Source organism: Agelaius tricolor, unplaced genomic scaffold (assembly GCF_023055355.1).
Source record: "Agelaius tricolor isolate 1412-34295 unplaced genomic scaffold, bAgeTri1.0.p SCAF_31, whole genome shotgun sequence".
Taxonomy (NCBI): domain Eukaryota; kingdom Metazoa; phylum Chordata; class Aves; order Passeriformes; family Icteridae; genus Agelaius; species Agelaius tricolor.
Window position 1 is genome coordinate 3,316,665 of NW_027269291.1, and position 19,890 is coordinate 3,336,554.

The window sequence follows — 19,890 nt, forward strand, 5'->3', positions numbered from 1 at the left end:
TGTTTGGGGGTGTCAGGGATTGGGGGTGTCAGGGATTGGGGGGTGTCCGTGTTTGGGGGGTGTCAGGGATTGGGGGTGTCCGTGTTTGGGGGTGTCAGGGATTGGGGGTGTCCGTGTTTGGGGGGTGTCCGTGTTTGGGGGGTGTCAGGGATTGGCGGTGTCCGTGTTTGGGGGTGTCAGGGATTGGGGCTGTCCGTGTTTGGGGGGTGTCAGGGATTGGCGGTGTCCGTGTTTGGGGGTGTCAGGGATTGGGGGTGTCCGTGTTTGGGGGGGTGTTCGGGGGTGGGGATATCTGGGGTTGGGGCTGTCGAGGATTTGGGGTGTCTGGGATTGAGGGGTGTCTGGAAATGGGGGTGTGGGGGATTTGGGGTGTCGGGGATTGAGGGGTGGGGGTTTCTTTGGGAGGGGTGCGTCTGTGATTGGGGGGTGTCCGTGTTTGTGGGGTGTCTTGTTTTGGGGGTGTCAGGGATTCAGGGGTGTCCATTACTGAGGGGTGTCCATGCTTGTGGGGTGTCTTGGATTGGGGGCGTCCATGACTGAGGGGTGTCCGTGGTTGAGGGGTGTGAGTGATTAAAGGGTGTGGTGTTTGTGGGGTGTCCGTGATTCGGGGGTGTCAGCGGGTGTGTCTTTGTGTGGCTGGGGGTGTCCGTGACCAGGGGGTATCCATGTTTGTGGGGTGTCTTGTTTTGGGGGTGTCCATGGGTGTGGGGTGTCTTGGGTTAAGGGGTGTCCGTGTTTGTGGGGTATCTGTGGGTGGGGGATACCCCTGGTTTTGGGGGTGTCTTGGGTCAGTGACAGCGCCGGTTTTGGGGGTGTCTTGGGTCAGTGACAGTGCCGGTTTTTGGGGGTGTCTTGAGTCGGTGACAGCGCCGGTTTTGGGGGTGTCTTGGGTCAGTGACGGTGCCGGTTTTGGGGGTGTCTCGGCTGAGTGACAGCCCTGTTTTTGGGGGTATGTTGGTTCAGTGACAGTGCCGGTTTTGGGGGTGTCTTGGGTCAGTGACAGTGCCGAGTTTAGGGGTGTCTTGGGTCGGTGACAGTGCTATGGCTGGCGGCGGGGCAGGTTCCACAGCGGGGGTATAGCTCAGTGGTAGAGCATTTGACTGCAGATCAAGAGGTCCCCGGTTCAAATCCGGGTGCCCCCTTGTTTTCCTCACTTTTTGGACGGTTCCCCACTCTGCTTTTTTCACCCCTTTTATTTGCCCCCCAAACACCCCAGCAGCGAGGGGGTGGAGGAACATTCCCGAAGCGCCTGAGCGCACGAGGGTCCTGCTGCCGGTTCTGGCTCCATCCCTTCCTTTCCTTTCCGTTTTCCCTTCCCATCCCAGCCCTTCCCAATTCCATCCCCACCCCCGGGCCCGCCCCCGGCCCCGCCCGGCTCCGGCTCCGGCTCCGGCTCCGCTCGGTGCGCGGCTCCCGGGGGTCCCGGCCCATGGCGGGGCGCTGAGCCCCCCGACCCCCACCATGCTCTGGGGGGGCTTCCTCCTGCTCTGCCTGCTCCAAGGGGCGCTGGGCGCAGGTACGGGGGCCTGGGGGGGCTGGGGGTGCAGGGGGGTCCCGGCCGTGCCCTGGGGGTCTGTCCGGGGGTCTGTGTGTCCTCCCTCTGCTGTGCTTTGGGGGTGTCTCCGTTCCCACGGGTGGGGGTCCCGCTCCCCTCCCGCCCCAAAATCTCCGCAGCCAAATGGAGGTGCCCGGACCCCCCATCTGTGCTGGGCAGCGCTGGGATAGAGCGGGGAGGGGGCTGTCCCCGCTGCTGGGGGGGTCCCCACGCAGGATTCCCCGCTCCCCTCCCCGCCTGGCACGGCTGGCGCTGTCCTGGCTGGGGCTGAGATTTTGGGGAGCCTTCGGGGTGGGGGGGGGGGGGCGATCTCTGCTCTCTGGGACACCCCAGCCCTGCCCGCACTGTGCCCCCTGTGCCCCCCAGGGATGGCCAATGTGACCCCCCCCGGCACGGAACCCCCCCTCTGCCCCTACGTCCAGCCCAACCCCGCTCCCCCCGTGCCTCAGTTTCCCCTCCCGGAGACCTGGCAGCAGAACCCAGCCCCGGGAGCTCATTAGGCAGCAATTAGCAATTAAATCCCATGGGGTGGCGGTGGGACCCCGCTCCCCCGGGCTGGGGGGGCTGTGCCGTGTCCCCGTTTGGGGACAGACGTCCCGGCTGTGTCCCCGCCGTGGGCAAGCTGCCGTCCCCACCGCCCCCGCCCGCGCCGCGCTGCCAGAACCCTCCTGATTCTCGGCAGATTTGGTCCCAAATGCCTTTTTTATCCTCCCCCCCCACTCCCCAGCCGTGTTTCCGGCCTCCGCGGGGCTGGGGCGATGCGTGCAGGGCGGGATGGAGGCGGATTTTGGCTCCTTGGGACCTGCCCTGACACCCGGAGCCCGTCCCAGTCTGGGATGCTTGGGGACATCGAGGGCACGGCCACGCTGGTGCCACACTGGTGCCACACTGGTGTCACACTGGTGTCACTCCACCCTCGCTGGGGTCGCGCTGGTGCCTGGGGAGCTGCCACTGCCGTTTGCGGGTGCTGTCCCCAGCTGTCCCCTCCTGGCCGCGGTCGCTGTCACCTGTCCCTGTCCCTGCCGCCACCCCGGCCCCTTCCCCGCCTCTCCATCCCTTCTCACGGAGGCTCAGCCGCCTCAAACCCGTGTCACCGCCTTGCTGGGGGACCCGACTGCCCCCGGGGGTGCCACTGACCCCTCCCCGTGTGTCCCCAGGACGCCCCCCCGGCAGCGAGGGACGGAGCGCCCGGGGCGCGGCCGAGGGGACCCGCATCAGCCAGGACCTGGGGGGCGGCAGCCTGGCCATCGACACCCTGCCCGCCAACGAGACCCGCATCGTGGTGAGTGTCCCCGTGTCCATGGCCGGATCCATGGCCGGACCCCCGCCCGGATCCCTGCCCCGATCCCTGCCCCGGATCCCGCCCGGACCCGCTCCAGAGCTGTCCCCAGTGCGGCTCCGGTTCCGCTGTGGGGATGGATCCCACATCCCACAGGGGATAATTACACCCAGAGTGGGTAATCACAGCCCGGGTATCGCCCCGGCCCGGGCCCGATCCCGATCCCCTCCCACCCCCAGAGCTGTCCCCAGTCCGGCTCCAGTTCCGTGTGGGGATGGATCGCCTATCCCACAGGGGATAATTACACCCCAGAGTGGATAATTACACCCATAGGGGATAATTACAACCCCGGGATCCCCCCGACCCCCGCCCGGATCTGTGCCCCGACCCCGGCCCAGACCGGCTCCAGACCCCAGAGCTGTCCCCAGTGTGGCTTCAGTTCCGCTGTGGGGATGGATCCCACATCCCACAAGGGATAATTACACCCCAGAGAGGATAATTACACCCATAGGGGATAATTACAACCCCAGGATCGCCCCGACCCCCGCCCGGATCCCAGCCCCGGCCTGGATCTGTGCTCCGGACCCGCTCGTCTCCAGTCCAGCCCCACTTCCGTGTGGGGCTGGATCCCACATCCCACAGGGGATAATTACACCCCAGGGTGGCTAATTACACCCAGGGTGGCTAATTACAGCCCCGGGATCCCTCCCAGCCCTGCCCGTGCTTCGCGGTGCGGGTGACACGCGGGGACAACGCCGCTGTCCCCCGGTGTCGAGGGGGCTCCTCCGTTCAGTGTCACCTTGTGGGACACCTCCCCCGGCTCTCCCGGCCTAATTAGCCGCCCTCAATTAGCTCCGGGTTATTTGTGGCAGCCGCGGGAGTTCCCTGTGCTCTCAGAGGGGGGTGGGAGGGGTTTTTGGAGGACGGTGACACGTCCCGCTGGTTTTGGTGGCGCTCAGGGGACAAAGTGGCTTCTTTCACTCCGCTCCAGCTCATCCTTCAGGGATGGAGAGCAATCATGAAAAATCCCAGTGTGGAAATGTTTAAAAATACCCCCAAACCACCAGTGACGTTTTGGAGATGCTGGGGAACCACAGGGAGGGTGTGATGGTGCTTGAGGAGGGAAAAGCAGCAATTTCCTGGGAAATTTTTGGGATCTGCCCATGGATTGGGGCCACGGACAAGGTCACAGGTGCATCTCGCACTGTGCAAGGCCTGGAAGGGTTTTTCCCCTGTCTCCTCCCAAAATACCCCAAGTTTGGGGGTATTTGAATAATATTGAGTAATAAAATAAATAATAAAATCCCACCAAACTTGGGGCATTTAATTATTTATTTCATTATTTAATATTATTGAAATTTTATTATTTAATGAACAATTTTTTCCACTTTTCTCCAAAAAACATTTTCTCCCAAACCAATTAAAAAAACACCAAACAATTGAACCTACTTTCTAAAAAAACCCTCCAAAAATTCTCTCCCACATTTACCCTAAACCAAACCAAATACATTATCCCGGATTTTCCCTGGGTTTTTCCTGGGTCTATCCCAGATTTTTTTTTGGGTTTGTCCTGGATTTATCCTAGGTTTTTCCTGGGTTTATCCCGGATTTTTCCAGGATTTTTCCCAGATTTTTTCTTTATTTATCCCAGTTTTTCCCTGGATTTATCCCAGGTTTTCCCCTGGATTTTTCCCAGATTTTTTCTGGATTTATCCCGAATTTTCCCTGGATTTATCCCAGATTTTTTTCTGGATTTATCCCAGATTTTTTCTGTATTTATCCCGGTTTTTCCCTGGATTTGTCCCAGGTTTTTCCCTGGATTTATCCCAAATTTTCCCTGGATTTATCCCAGGTTTTCCCCTGGATTTTCCCTAGATTTTTCCTGGGTTTCTCTCAGATTTTCCCTGGATTTTTTCCTGGATTTATCCCTACTTTTCCACACTGGATTTATCCTGAATTTATCCCGGATTTTTCCCGGATTTATCCCAGATTTATCCCAGATTTATCCACCATTTTGCCCTGATTTTCCCTGGATTTGTCCCTGCTTGGTGTCGGGCGCCCTCCCACCCCTGGGGTCACCCGGTGCCACCCTGTCCCCGTGTCCCCTGTCCCTGCAGGAGGACAACCACAGCTATTACGTGTCGCGCTTCTACGGCCCGGGGGACGCGCTGCGCCGCGGGCTCTGGGTGGACCTGGCGGCCGCCAATGGGAGCCACGTCAGGGTGCACGGGATCCTCTCCAACACACACCGGCAGGCCTCGGTGAGCCCCGGCTGCCCCTGGGTGTCCCCGTGTCCCCTCGGTGAGCCCCGGGTGCCCCTGGGTGTCCCCGTGAGCCCCCCAGTGTCCCTGTATCCCCTCGGTGAGCCCCAGGTGTCCTCGTGTCCCCTGGGTGAGCCCTGTGCTGTCCTGTGTCCCCTGGGTGAGTCCCCCACTGTCCTCGTGTCCCCTTGGTGAGCCTCAGGTGTCCCCTGTCCCCTGGGTGAGCCCTGTGCTGTCCCGTGTCCCCACACCCAGCGGGGGTGGCCCAGGGAGCCCCATGCTGTCCCTGTGTCCCCTGGGTGAGCCCTGGGTGTCCCTGTGTCCCCTCGGTCAGCCCTGGGTGTCCCCATGTTCCCTGGGTGAGCCCCAGGTGTCCCGTGTCCCCTGGGTGAACCCTGTGCTGTCCCCTGGGTGAGCCCCCCACTGTCCCCGTGTCCCCTTGGTGAGCCTCAGGTGTCCCCTGTCCCCTGCGTGAGCCCTGGGTGAGCCCCCCACTGTCCTTGTGTCCCGTGGTGAGCCCCAGGTGTCCCCGTGTCCCCTCGGTCAGCCCGGGGTGTCCCCTGTCCCCTGGGTGAGCTCTGGCTGTCCCCAAGTCCCCACACCCAGCGGGGGTGGCCCAGGGAGCCCCACGCTGTCCCTGTGTCCCCTGGGTGAGCCCCGGGTGTCCCCTCTCCCCTGGGTGAGCCCCAGGTGTCCCCAGGGTGAGCCCCGGGTGTCCCCGTGTCCCCAGGGGCACTGGGGAGCCCTGTGACAGGTTGGGGAAGTTTCAGAGTTTAGGAAATGTTTGGGGCCTCCTGCTCATCCCAGGGATGAAGGAACCTGCAGGGTCCCTCTCTCTCCCTCCCCTCTCTCCCCGTTCCCAGAGTTTTCCCAAGGGATGATTGTGTCTCTCCCTGGCTCCATCCCACAGAGGATTGTCCTGTCCTTTGACTTCCCCTTCTACGGCCACCTCCTGCGGCAGGTCACCATCGCCACCGGCGGTGAGCGGGGCCAGACACGGCACCCATGGGGTGGGATGGACGTGAAGGGATGGGATCCATGAGATGGACAGGATGGGATCCATGGGATGGACAGGATGGGATCCATGGGATCAATGGGATGGACAGGATGGGATCCACGGGATGGGATCCATGGGATGGGATGGTCAGGATGGGATCCATGGGATCAATGGGATGGTATTCATGGGATGGACAGGATAGGATGGGTGGGATCCACAGAATGGGATGGGATGGGATCCATGGGATGGGTTCCATGGGATCCATGGGATGGGTTCCATGGGATGGAATCCATGGGATGGGATCTATGGGTTCCATGGGATGGGATGGGATGGGATCCATGGGACAGGATCCATGGGATGGGATGGACAGGATGGGATGGGATCAATGGAATCCATGGGATGGGATCTATGGGTTCCATGGGATAGGATCCATGGGACAGGATCCATGGGATGGACAGGATTGGATAGGAAGGGATGGGACAGGATGGGATGGACAGGATGGGATGGGATCCAAGGAATCCATGGGATGGGATCCATGGGATGGGATGGGATCCACGGGATGGGATCGATGGGATGGGGTCCATGGGATGGGATGGGATCCATGGGATGGGATGGGATCCACGGGATGGGATCAATGGGATGGGATGGGGTCCATGGGATGGGATCCATGGGATGGGATGGGGTCCATGGGACGGGATCTATGGGATGGGATGGGGTCCATGGGATGGGATGGGATCCACGGGACGGGATCGATGGGATGGGATGGGGTCCATGGGATTGGATGGACAGGACTGGACAGGATGGGCTGCAATGTGATGCCCACAGCAGGGCCTGGACACAGCTCTGGTGCTGGCTCTACCCTCATGCCCCATCCCTGAGCCCCAGGGAGCTCAGAGATCGGGGTCCAGCCCTTCCAACCCCTCCCTGCACCCCAAATCTCCTCGGGGAGTCAGCAGCTGCTGCTCCTGGAGGGCACAGCGGGGTCAGAGGGGAAATCCAGAGGGGCATAAAGAGGGATGGGTGAGGCAGGAAGGAGGGAGGCGAGCTTCACCCTCTGCCCGCTCAGGTTTTATCTTCACGGGGGACGTCATCCACCGCATGCTCACGGCCACCCAGTACATCGCGCCCCTCATGGCCAACTTCAACCCCAGCTACTCCCGAAATTCCACCGTGCAGTACCTGGACAACGGTGAGAGCAGCTCCCCCTGCTCCTCCCTCAGCCAGGTGGGCTGGAGACCCTCCTGTGTCAGCTCTGCTCAGCCCAGCTCTGTCACCTGTGACCCTGTTCACAGGGGTCTGAGGATGAGGGAAGAGATGAGGATCTGACTCCACGTTTCAGAAGGCTTGATTTATTATTTTATGTTATATATTCTATTAAAACTATACTAAAAGAATAGAAGAAAAGGTTTCATCAGAAGGCTGGCTAAGAATAGAATAAAAAAGAATGATAACAAAGGCTTGTGGCTTAGACACTGTCTGAGCCAGCTGACTGTGATTGGCCATTAATTAGAAACAACCAACATGGGCCAATCATAAATCCACCTGTTGCATTCCACAGCAGCAGATAATCAATGTTTACATTATGTTCTTGAGGCCTCTCAGCTTCTCAAGAGGAAAAATCTTAAAGAAAAGATTTTTCATAGAAGATGTCTGTGACAGTCACCCCTGAGGCAGGAACGGATCAGAAGATCCCTCTCTCCCCATCCCTCTCTCTCCCCATCCCTCTCTCTCCCCACCCTCCCTCCCCATCCCGTTTTGCTCTGCTCCCAGTGGATGCTGCAGGTTGGGTGGTGGAGGTTGGATGGAGCAGGGGCAGAGGGAAGGGCTGAGCAGCTGTGGTCGCCCCCAGGGACGGTGTTTGTGGTGCAGTGGGACAAGGTTTACCTGCAGGGCAAGGAGGACATGGGCAGCTTCACCTTCCAGGCTGCGCTGCACAGCAGCGGGAGGATCGTCTTCGGCTACAAGGAGGTGAGGGGACGGGGCAGGAGGGTCCCTGTGGGGCTGGGAGTGGCTTGGACATCCCTGGATGTGTCCCACGCTCTGTCCCACCCTGTGTCCCCCCCTGTGTCCCGGCAGATCCCGGTGCCAGTCCTGCAGATCAGCGCCAGCCAGCACCCGGTGAAGGCCGGGCTCTCCGACGCCTTCATGGTGCTCAACCCCGCTCCTGACGTGCCTGGTGAGTCCCTGGGGCAGCTGATCCCACAGGGAGAGGGCTGGGGTCCTCATCTTGGGGGATTTCAGGGTGGGAGGATGCCCTGCTTGGATTCCCAGCGAGTGTGAGGAGGGCTGTGGGGTTTGCCTGCCCCTCGTGTTCCCTGTGACCCTGTTTGGGATCCCTTTTTGGGATCCCTTTTTGGGATCCCTTTTTGGGGTCTTTCTTGGGATCCCTTTTTGGGGTCTCTCTTGGGATCCCTTTTTGGGATCTCTTTTTGGGATCCCCTTTTGGGATTCCCTTTTGGAATCCCCTTTTGGCATCCCTTTTTGGGATCCCCTTTTGGGATCTCTTTTTGAGATCTCTTTTTTGGGATCTCTTTTTTGGCATCCCTTTTTGGCATCCCCTTTTGGGATCCCCTTTTGGCATCTCTTTTTGGGATCCCCTTTTGGCATCTCTTTTTGGGATCCCCTTTTGGCATCCCCTTTTGGGATCCCTTTTTGGGATCTCTTTTTGGCATCCCTTTTTGGCATCCCCTTTTGGGATTCCCTTTTGGAATCCCCTTTTGGCATCCCTTTCTGGGATCTCTTTTTGGCATCCCTTTTTGGCATCCCCTTTTGGGACCCCCTCTCTGCGATCCCTTTCTGGGATCCCCTTTTGGGATCCCCTTTTTGGGGTGCGTCTCCCCATGGCCTCATGCTTAGGCTGGAGCTTTTCCCAGTCCACAACCTCCAGGAGCTTTTCCCTGATTCCCAGCAGGTGAGGAAGAGGAGGGAAATCCAATCCTTCCTCAGTTCCAAAGGGGTGAGGCAGGAGGAGATTTCTGGGGGGAAGCGGCTGCAGGAGCCCTGGGAGCTCGGGGTGGTGCCTTGGGAAGGCTGAGCTGGAACTGAGGCCAGAATTACAGAATAAAGCAGGGATTTATTCAAAGCATCTCCTCCATGGGTCCACCTTGGGCAGCACCAGAGCCCGGCCAGGGCTGCACCCAAGATGAACCAAAATGGTCACAAAATGAACCCAAAATGAACCAAAACAGTCACAAAATGAACCCAAATGGTCCCAAAATGCACGACCACTCACGAGGTCTCACTTTTATAAGTGCTCCATTTGCATCTTGCAGTTCATTGTCCCATTCCAGCTCCAGCCCCTGCAGTCCCATCCTTGTTTTTCTCTCTCCAGCCCACGGTGTTTGTGCTCTTGGGCTGAGATTTGGATCATTTGTCCTTGGTGCCCAGCTGGAGCAGGAATTGTTTTGTCTCCCTGCTCTGTGCACAGAGCTCACCATCCCCTAATAAAGCCCAGAGCCACCCACTAAAGCAGCACAGAATCTAAAAATTATAAAAACTAAAACCTGAGGCATCAGGGGGAGTGAGTCAGAGCCCAGTGATGTTTGTTTGGAGCTGTTTGGGAGCGGCTCAGGGCTGGAGCCCGGCCTGGGCTGGGCTGGGCTGGGCTGGGCTGGGATGGGATGGGATGGCATGGGATGGGATGGGCAGGGCAGGGCAGGGCGGGCTCCGAGCCCCTCCTGTGCCCTGGCACCTCCCAGCCTGTTGGATGAAGTTTTTTTCTGGCCCAGAGATGGGACAACTGAGAGGGATTTAAAAACTTTTATTCTGTTTTCACTCTGGTGTGAAGGGTGAGACAATACAGATGTCATCATTAACTCCATCACAATCAGAAGCCAATTATTTCCTAATTCCAACACGTTATAAGTGTTTTTTTGGCTTTTTTTCAGTTTTCCCCTTAATGGACAGGTGACACAATAACCCCAACCCACCCTCACTCCTGGCAGCTTTTGAGAATTTCCTACAAATTCCTACAAATCCCAGCCCGGCCCTCCTGCAAGGGCACAACCCCACACCTGGGGCCCCCTTTCCCTTTCAGCAGCTTCCCCAGAGCCCGGCCCAGCCCTGGGCAGGGGGGTTTAAGCCTTGCAGGGGTTTTAAGCCCGGTTTAAAGCCCAGGCTCTGTCGCAGAGTCGCGGCGCCGCACGATCTATGAGTACCACCGTGTGGAGCTGGACACCAGCAGGATCAGCAGCCTGTCCGCTGTGGAGTTCACCCCGCTGCCCAGTGAGTGCCCCAAATGCCACCCCAAACCCCAGCAGCCTCGGAACTCCAGCCTGAGCAGGCGGCCAAGGCAGGCCTGGGGGTGCTGGGGGGCGATGTCGCCCATCTCCCGGGGTTTGGGGTCTGGGGGATCATGGAGGGAGGGGGTGATGGCAGCAGGGAGCAGCTCAGCCCCACCCTGGGGAGGAGCTCAGCCCATCCTGGGGTGCAGCTCAGCCCCACCCTGGGGTCCCTGGGGAGCAGCTCAGCACCACCCTGGGGTCTCCAGCCCATCCTGGGGTCCCTGGGGAGGAGCTCAGCCCCACCCTGGGGTCTCCAGCCCATCCTGGGGTCCCTGGGGTGCAGTTCAGCCCATCCTGGAGTCTCCAGCCCATCCTGGGGTCCCTGAGGTGCAGCTCACCCCTACCCTGGGGTCTCCAGGGATCAGCTCACCCCATCCTGGGGTCCCTGGGGAGGCGCTCAGCCCCACCCTGGGGTCCCCAGCTTGGCCTGTCCTGGGGTCTCCAGCCCATCCTGGGGTCCCTGAGGTGCAGCTCATCACCACCCTGGGGTCCCTGGGGAGGAGCTCAGCCCATCCTGGGGTCCCTGGGGTGCAGCTCAGCCCATCCTGGGGTCCCCAGCTCAGCCTGTCCTGGGGTCCCTGGGGTGCAGCTCAGCCCCACCCTGGGGTCTCCAGCCCATCCTAAGGTCCCCAGGCATCAGCTCAGCCCATCCTGGGGTCTCCAGCTCACCCCATCCTGGGGTCTCCAGCCCATTCTGGGGTTCCTGGGGTCCCCAGCTCAGCCCATCCTGGGGTCCCCAGCTCAGCCTGTCCTGGGGTCTCCAGCCCATCCCGGGGCCCCCAGGGAGCAGCTGGCCCTGTCCTGAGCGATGCTTGGGAAATTTGAGTTTCCCTCTGTGGCCAGGGAGCTGCCCCAGCCTGGCTGGAGCCTCTCCCCTCTCTCCTCTCTCTGTTTTTTGCAGCCTGCCTGCAGCACCAGAGCTGTGAAACGTGCCTGAGCTCAGAACTGACCTTCAACTGCAGCTGGTGCCACGTCCTGCAGAGGTGCTGCCACCGTTCCCTCCCCTGCCTGCTGCCCCGTGCCCTTCCCATCCTTTTTTTGGGATAATTTCTCCTTTTTTTTGTTGTTTTTCGGGTGCTGAGGTGCTGCTCTTGGCCCCACACTTGTGCTTCAGCCGTGACCTGATCTCCAATTCCAAGCCACTCCAAGGCTGCATTTCCTGGGTTTTTTTTACTCCTGGAACAAGCTGGGACCTGAGGCAGGGGCTCAGATTTTTGTCAGGGAGCTTAAAAATGAGGGAAATTTCTCCTGCCTTGTGCTGGGATCAGTGGGAGTGCAGGGCAGGGAGGGGACAGCGTTGGGGACACCCCTCAGTTGTGGGACAGCCCCTGCCCGTCAGGAATGGGGCCAGCAAAGCCCCATTTGTGTGGGGGTGGAATTTTCTGATTTTTTGGGCTTGGCTGGAGGACGTGGAGCCGTCCCTGCTCTCCTCCAGCTCGGGCAGGGCTGTGCAGAGCAGATTTAATGAGATTGAGCCGGGCTTTATTGGGAGCTGGTGGCAGGGGAGGGGACCCAGTGACACAGATCCTGTGCCGCGCAAACCCCGCTCTGCTGAGGGCGCCTGCCACCCCCTGCCCGTCCCCTGAGCCACCCCAAAGCGGCTCTGGGCTCCCTGTGACGCCCCCGAGCAGGGTGGTGGCACTTGGCAGCCACGGTGGCTCCGTGGCAAGGGGACGTTCTTGTCCTGGTGTGGCTTTGGTGACAAAACCGGAGCCTGGGTTCGCTTTGGGCTGAGCTTTGCTCGGACCTTTCCTTGTCCCCAATTCCAGGCTTTGGCAAAGGGGATTTTGCCAGATCCTGGAATGGTTTGGGCTGGAAGAGACCCCAGAGTCCCTCCAGGGCCACCCCAGGGCCACCAGGGCCACCAGGGCCAGCTCCCCCTGTGCCAGGGTGCGCCAGGGGCACTGCCGGGGACACAGGGGCGGCCACGGCTGCGCTGGGAGCCCCATCCCAGCCCTTTCCCACCTCCTTTAACCCTTTCCACCCTCTTTAACCCTTTCCCACCCCCTTTAACCCTTTCCCTCTTCCTTTAACCCATTTCCACCCCCTTTAACCCTTTCCCACCCCCTTTAACCCTTTTCCATCCTCTTTAACCCTTTCCCACTTCTTTTAACACTTTCTCACCCTCCTCTAACCCTTTTTCATCCTGTTTAACCCTATTTCACCCCCTTTAACCCTTTCTCACCCTCCTTTAACCCTTTCCATCCTCTTTAACCCTTTCTCACCTCCTTTAACTCTTTCTCACCCTCCTTTAACCCATTTTCACCCCCCTTTAACCCTTTCTCACCCTCCTTTAACCATTTTCCACCCTCTTTCACCCCTTTTCGCCCTCATGTAACCCTTTCTCACCCTCTTTAACCCTATTTCACCCTCTTTGATCCTTTTCCACCCCGCCTTTAACCCCTTTTCACCCTCTTTAACCCCTTTTCACCCTTTTAAACCCTTTTCCACCCCCTTTAACCCCTATTTCAGTCCCTTTAACCCCTTTCCACCCTCCTTTAACCCTTTCTCACCCTCTTTAACCCTTTCTCACCCTTTTAAACCCTTTTTCACCCCCTTTAATCCCTAATTCACCCCCTTTAACCCCTTTCTCACTCTCTTTAACCATTTTCCACCCTTTTAAACCCTTTTCCACCCCCTTTAACCCCTATTTCACCTCCTTTAACCCTTTCTCACCCTCCTTTAACCCTTTCTCACCCAGCTGCTGTTGCTGGGGTTCACTCCTGTCCCCCTTGGCTGCCAGCCCCACATCCCCGGGGACAGCTCAGCTTCCCAGTGGGAATCCCAGCGGGCAGGAATGTTCTGGAAATGCGGAGCTGGAGCAGGAGGGTCACCCCTGTCAACCCCTGGCTTCCAGAAAATGAGAGGAAAATGGTTCTGTTTCTCCAAAGCATCCAGATCTGGTGCTGCAGATCCTCCCCAGAGAGCTCCAGCCTTGGAGCTGACATCCCAACCTCGTGATTCCAACCCCAGCTCCCTCCTAAATAACAAAATCTGTATTTTTAAAATTTTTTAATTTTTTTTTAACCTCTTCTGAGCCCATAATTGTGACAGGAACTGGACCCGAAGCAAAGATCTCAGAGGTTTCTTTGTGGTTTCTCCTTTCCCTGGTGGTGGGCAAATGGATTTTTGCAGGGATTGTTTGGGGTTTGAGCCTTTCCAAAGGTCAGAGCCGGGCTCCATCCCCTGTTCCTGCAGGGAATTCTCGGGCTGGTGTTTGCCTGATGTCATCTGGAGCTCCTGCAGTGTTTTTCCTGTGCAGATGTTGCTGGAAGGAGCCCAGGGAACCTCGTGGGTCTCACAGCCTTGCCCTGGCACCGAGTCCGGGGAGTGGAAACTCAAACCCAGCCCAGGCCTCTCTCCTCATTTCCCCTCTCCTTTTCTCCTTGTTTCCCCTCTCCATTTCCCCTGATTTTTCTTCTCCTTTTCTCCTGTTTTTCCTCTCCTTTTCTCCTCATTTTCCCTCTCCTCTTCCCCTGATTTTTCCTCTCCTCTCCTCATTTCCCTCTCCTTTTCTCCCAATTTCCCCTCTCCTTTTCTCCTGATTTTTCCCTCTCATTTTCCCCTTATTTCCTTCTCCTTTTCTCCTCATTTCCCCTCTCCTTTTCCCCTGATTTTCCCTCTCCTTTCCCCTGATTTTCCCTCTCTTTTCTCCCCATTTCCCCCTCCCTTTCCCTGTTTTCCCTCTCCATTTCTCCTTATTTCCCCTCTCCTTTTCTCCTCATTTCCCTCTTCTTTTCTCCTGGTTTCCCCTCTAATTTTTCCTGATTTTTCCCTTTCCTTTTCTCCCAATTTCCTCTCTCCTTTCCCCTGATTTTCCCCCTCTTTTCTCCTCATTTCCCCCCTCCCTTTGCCTGTTTTTCCTCTCCTTTTCTCCTCATTTCCCTCTCCTTTTCTCCCAATTTCCCCTCTCCTTTTCTGCTGATTTTCCCCTCTCATTTTCCCCAGTTTTCCCTCTCCTTTTCTCCTGATTCCCCCTCTCCTTTTCTCCTGATTCCCCCTCTCTTTTCTCCCCATTTCCCTCTCCTTTCTCCTCATTTCCCCTCTCCTTTTGGCTATCAGTTTTAGCCACACCATGCTGTAAATGCCTTAAAGATAATAATCTAAAATTACCCCTTGTGGCTCCTACTACAATGCAACTAATATAATATAATATAATATAATATAATATAATATAATATATTTTTATACTTTATTTATATATATATATAATATTTTATTATATAAAATTGTTCTATTTCTCCAAAGCATCCAGTTTTATTTTCCAGGCCACCTTTTGAAACTTGTTTCTAATTTCATTTTTCTCTCAACGATGTCTGCCCTATTCAATATCATTTCTAAATCAACATTTCTCATCTCAAAGTTTATATATAAATGTACATTCTGGGAACCTTTTGTTGAGTTTTAAACATTTCCTATTTCCCATTTCCCACGACCTGGCCCTGGATAATCCTGATTTTCCCCACAGGTGCTCCAGTGGCTTCGACCGGTACCGGGAGGAGTGGCTGAGCTACGGCTGCGGCCAGGTGGGCACAGAGAGTCCCAGGCTCAAAAATCCCAGTCCCAATCCCAAAAAATCCCAATAAATCCCAGTCCCAGGCCCAAAAAATCCCAGTCCCAGTAAATCCCAGTCCCAAAAAATCTCAAAAAATCCCAGTCCCAGTCCCAATAAATCCCAATAAATCCCAGTCCCAATCCTAGCCCAAATCCCAAAAAATCCCAGTCCCAAAAAATCCCAGTCCAAATCCCAAAAAATCCCAATAAATCCCAGTCCCAATCCTAGTCCCAGTCCCAAAAAATCCCCATCCCAATAAATCCCAATAAATCCCAATAAATCCAAGTCCCAGTCCCAATAAATCCCAAAAAATCCCAGTCCCAATAAAGCCCAATAAATCCCAGTCCCAGTCCCAGTAAATCCCAGTCCCAATAAACCCCAATAAATCCCAGTCCCAAAAAATCCCAGTCTCAGTAAATCCCAGTCCCAATCCCAAAAAATCCCAATAAATCCCAGTCCCAGTCAATCCCAGTCCAAATAAATCCCAGTCCCAGTCCCAATAAATCCCAATAAATCCCAGTCCCAATCCCAGCCCCAATCCCAATAAATCCCAGTCCCAGTCCCAATAAATCCCAATGAATCCCAGTCCCAGTCCCAAAAAATCACAGTCCCAATCCCAATAAATCCCAATAAATCCCAATAAATCCCAGTCCAAATAAATCCCAATGAATCCCAGTCCCAATCCTAGCCCCAATCCCAATGAATCCCAGCCCCAATCCCAGCCCCAATCCCAACCCCAATCCCAATAAATCCCAGTCCCAGTCCCAATGAATCCCAGTCCCAATCCCAGTCCCAGTCCCAATCAATCCCAGTCCCAATCCCAGTCCCAGTCCCAATCAATCCCAATCCCAATCAATCTCAGTCCCAGTCCCAATGAATCCCAGTCCCAATCCCAGTCCCAATCCCAATCAATCCCAGTCCCAATCCCAGTCCCAGTCCCAATCAATCCCAATCCCAATCAATCTCAGTCCCAGTCCCTTCCTGAGGGCAGGGAATGGGGTTGAGCCACATGAACTCCATGGCCCAGCTCAGTGAATGGCTGTGGGACCCACGGTGCTCTGGACTGGGCTGAGCATCCCTCAGGGTTTCCCTTTATTCCTTTAAGACATCCCTTGGGATTTCCCCTTCTTCCCTTTAGATATCCCTTGGGACTTCCCTTTGGATTTCCCTTTTTCCCATTTAGATAACCCTGTATTCCCTTCAGATACCCCTTTATTCCCTTTGGATATCCCTTTATTCCCTTTAGATATTCCCCTGTAGCTCATTCTTTATTGCCCTTAAATATCCCTTTATTCCCTTTACATCCCTTTATTCCCTTTATTTTTCCTTTATTCCTATTTTCCCCTGTATTCCCTTTATTCCCCTTTCCCCCCATTATTCCCTTTATTCCCATTATTCCCATATTTCCCATTATTCCCATTTTTTCTTTTAGTCCCATTATTCCCATTTTCCCCCATTTCCCCCCATTTTCCCCTTATTCCCATTTTTCCTTTTAGTCCCGTTACTCCCATTTTTCCTTTATTCCCATTTTTCCCTTTCCCCCATTATTCCCTTTATTCCCGTTATTCCCATATTTCCCATTATTCCCATTTTTAATTTTAGTCCCGTTATTCCCATTTTTTCCTTTATTCCAATTTTCCCCCATTTTCCACCATTTTCCCCCATTTTCCCCTTATTCCCATTTTTCCTTTTAGTCCTGTTATTCCCATTTTTTCTTTATTCCCATTTTTCCCTTTTCCCACATTTTCCCCTTATTCCCATTATTCTCATTTTTCCTTTTAGTCCCGTTACTCCCATTTTCCCTTTATTCCCATTATTCCCATTTTCCCTTTATTCCCGTTATTCCCCCTCCTCCTGGAGCGTGACTCTTACTCACTGCAGGCAGGAAGGAACGAGCCCTGTTTGTGTCCCTGGGAGCAAAAACTCACAAGGATCAGCTCTGACCAAACAACATCTGCTTCTGCTTTGGCCTTTTCTCTTTTTTTCCCCCTTTCTTCTTTTTTTTTTTTTTAATTTATTTTGTTCCTTATTTTTATTTGCTTTTTGTGGCTTTTGCTTGTTTGCTTCGATTTTGATGGGGTTTTTTTATTTGGGGTTTTTGTTTTGTTTTTCTCTGGTTTGGTTTGGTTTTTTTTTTTTTGTGGATTTTTTTTTTTGTGGGGTTTTTTTTGGGTGATTTTTTAGTGATTTTATTCGACTTTTCTACTGAAAATTCAGCTTTATTTCACCAGACCCTTTGAGGTCACTGGACCCACATGGAGTCACCCCGAGGTGCATGAAGGATTTGTCCCAGGATTTGTCCCCAGGATCTGCCCCAGGATTTGCCCCAGGATTTGTCCTCAGGACCTGTCCCAGGATTTGTCCCAGGATTTGTCCCCAGGGTTTGTCCCCAGGGTTTGTCCCCAGGATTTGTCCCAGGATTTGTCCCAGGATCTGCCCCAGGATCTGCCCCAGGATTTGTCCCCAGGATTTGTCCCCAGGATTTGTCCCAGGATCTGCCCCAGGATTTGTCCCAGGATTTGCCCCTTGTCCTGCTGAAATCCTTCCCAAATTTTCCTCCCCTTCTCCTCCATCTGGGTCACTTCTGTGTTCGAACTTCAGTGTTTGACCCCGCAGAGCCCTCCTGGAATTCCTGCTGGGCAGAACCAGCTCCAAATTCTCCTTTTAACCCAAATTCTCCTTTTAACCCAAATTCTCCCGTTTTCCCCCCCAGTCGGATGAAAGGACCTGTGAGGATCTGGCGGAGGGCGGCCGCTACTCGGCGCCCCCGGGCAGCTCCGTGTCGGTGTCACCCGGCGCTGTCACCTCCCCCACGGCCTCGCTCTTCCTCGACAGCTTCACCACCGAAGGTGGGTCCTGGACAGGTGGCCCTGGCCCTGGGGGTGTCCCTGGATGGGTGACCCTGGCCCTGGGGTGTCCCTGGATGGGTGACCCCAGCCCTGAGCCGTGGGAAGGGAATCCTTGAACCCTGGGGTGTTCCTGGACAGGTGACCCCGGCCCTGGGGTGTCCCTGGATGGGTGACCCTGAACAACTGAGCCCTGGGAAGGGGATCCCTGAACCCTGGGGGTGTCCCTGGATGGGTGACCCTGGCCCTGGGGTATCCCTAGATGGGTGACCCTGGCCCTGGGGTGTCCCTGGATGGGTGACCCCAGCCCTGAGCCGTGGGAAGGGAATCCTTGAACCCTGGGGTGTTCCTGGACAGGTGACCCCAGCCCTGGGAAGGGGATCCCCATCCTTGATCCCAATCCCTGGACAGGTGACCCCGGCCCTGGGGGTGTCCCTGGATGGGTGACCCCACCCCTGAGAGTGTCCCTGGACAGGTGACCCTGGCCCTGGGGTGTCCCTGGACAGGTGACCCTGCACAACTGAGCCCTGGGAAGGGGATCCCTGAGCCCTGAGAGTGTCCCTGGACAGGTGACCCCGGCCCTGAGCCCTGGGAAGGGAATCCTTGAACCCTGGGGTGTTCCTGGACAGGTGACCCTGGCCCTGAGCCCTGGGAAGGGGATCCCCATCCTTGATCCCAATCCCTGGACAGGTGACCCCGGCCCTGGGGGTGTCCCTGGATGGGTGACCCCACCCCGGAGAGTGTCCCTGGATGGGTGACCCTGGCCCTGGGGGTGTCCCTGGCCAGGTGACCCTGCACAACTGAGCCCTAGGAAGGGGATCCCTGAACCCTGAGGGTGTCCCTGGACAGGTCACCCCTGTGCTGGGGGTGTCCCTGGACAGGTGACCACGGCTCTGGGGTGTCCCTGGACAGGCGATCTCAGCCCTGGAAGTGTCCCTGGACAGGTGACCCCAGCCCTGGACAGGTGACCCCATCCCTGAGAGTGTCCCTGAACAAGTGACCCCGGCCCTGAGCCCTGGGAAGGGAATCCTTGAACCCTGGGGTGTCCCTGGCCAGGTGACCCTGCACCCCCGAGCCCTGGACAGGTGATCCCCATCCTTGATCCCAATCCCTGGAGAGGTGACCCAGCCTTGGGGGTGTTTCTGGACAGGTGATCCCCCATCCCTGAGCCCTGGGAAGGGGATCCCTGAGCTCTGGACAGGTGATCCCCCATCCCTGATCCCAATCCCTGAATGGATGATCCCCCATCCATGATCCTGTTCCCTGTGACAGGAAATCCCATACTTGATCCTGACCCCTGCACAGGTGCCCACCCATCCCTACTCCCTGGGACAAGTGATCCCAATCCCCAGACAGGTGACTCCCTGACCCTGATCCCTGGACAGGTCTTTCACCTCCTCAAAAAGCAAATCCAAATGCAAGTAAACACCAGATGGGTTTTGGAGCAGAATCCTGGAATGGTTTGGGTGGGAAGGGACCTTAAATCCCATCCAGTCCCACAGGCAGGGACACCTCCCACCATCCCAGGTGCTCCAAACCCCAATGTCCAGCCTGGCCTGGGACAGGGATCCAGGGGCAGCCACAGCTGCTCTGGGAATTCCACCCCAGCCCCTCCCCACCCAACATCTTCCCCAAATCCCCAAATCCCGAGTCCATTTCTCCTCCTGGATCTGTGAAGTTCTGCAATCCCAGGAGGATTTGGGTTGGAAGGGACCTCACAGCTCATCCCATCCCCAGGGCAGGGACCCCTCCCACCATCCCAGGGCGCCCAAACCCCGTCCTTGGGCAGGGCTGAGAACAGGAGATGATGGCAAGGGCAGCCAAGAGGTGACACCCGGGGCAGTGAGGCACGCTGGGAAGAGTTTTGGGGTTTTTCCAGCTTTTTTGGGGGTTTTTTCCAGCTTTTTTGGGGGTTTTTCCAGCTTCATTTGTGAAGCTCAGTGAGCAACCAAGCCCTGGTGGGGAGAATCCTTGGGATCCTAAAGGGGTCAATCCCAGAGAGAGGGGTTGGGATTTCACTGGTGCCAGGAGTCTCAGCCTGGAATTCCCGCGGTGATCGCTCATTTCTTGGGATTGCTGCTCCACAAAAAGCCCCGATCTCCCCTGGAGACTCC

The 19,890-nt window shown here is 56.4% G+C and overlaps 1 protein-coding gene and 1 non-coding gene across 6 annotated transcripts in view; both read left to right on the top strand.

Moving 5' to 3' along the window:
* Positions 1-1,070: 1,070 nt before the first annotated feature.
* Positions 1,071-1,142, top strand: TRNAC-GCA (transfer RNA cysteine (anticodon GCA)). The gene has a single exon. It is a non-coding gene; the product is annotated as a tRNA-Cys (tRNA).
* A 218-nt stretch (positions 1,143-1,360) lies between these two features.
* PLXDC1 (plexin domain containing 1) overlaps positions 1,361-19,890 on the top strand; it is a 28,741-nt gene continuing 10,211 nt past the window's right edge. For 3 of the 5 annotated variants that reach the window (XR_011682921.1, XM_071450602.1, XM_071450603.1), the window contains exons 1-11: positions 1,361-1,516; positions 2,713-2,837; positions 4,952-5,095; positions 6,006-6,075; positions 7,159-7,281; positions 7,942-8,060; positions 8,169-8,268; positions 10,221-10,316; positions 11,277-11,358; positions 14,844-14,901; positions 17,644-17,779. Coding sequence is in view for 4 of the 5 variants with exons in the window: in XM_071450602.1 (XP_071306703.1) it covers positions 1,462-1,516; positions 2,713-2,837; positions 4,952-5,095; positions 6,006-6,075; positions 7,159-7,281; positions 7,942-8,060; positions 8,169-8,268; positions 10,221-10,316; positions 11,277-11,358; positions 14,844-14,901; positions 17,644-17,779 (1,108 nt within the window). In the remaining variant the exon portion in view is untranslated. Of the gene's footprint in view, positions 1,517-2,712; positions 2,838-4,951; positions 5,096-6,005; positions 6,076-7,158; positions 7,282-7,941; positions 8,061-8,168; positions 8,269-10,220; positions 10,317-11,276; positions 11,359-14,843; positions 14,902-17,643; positions 17,844-17,874; positions 18,075-19,890 lie in introns of those variants that run through there. The other 2 variants (XM_071450604.1, XM_071450605.1) reach the window with 2 other exon arrangements.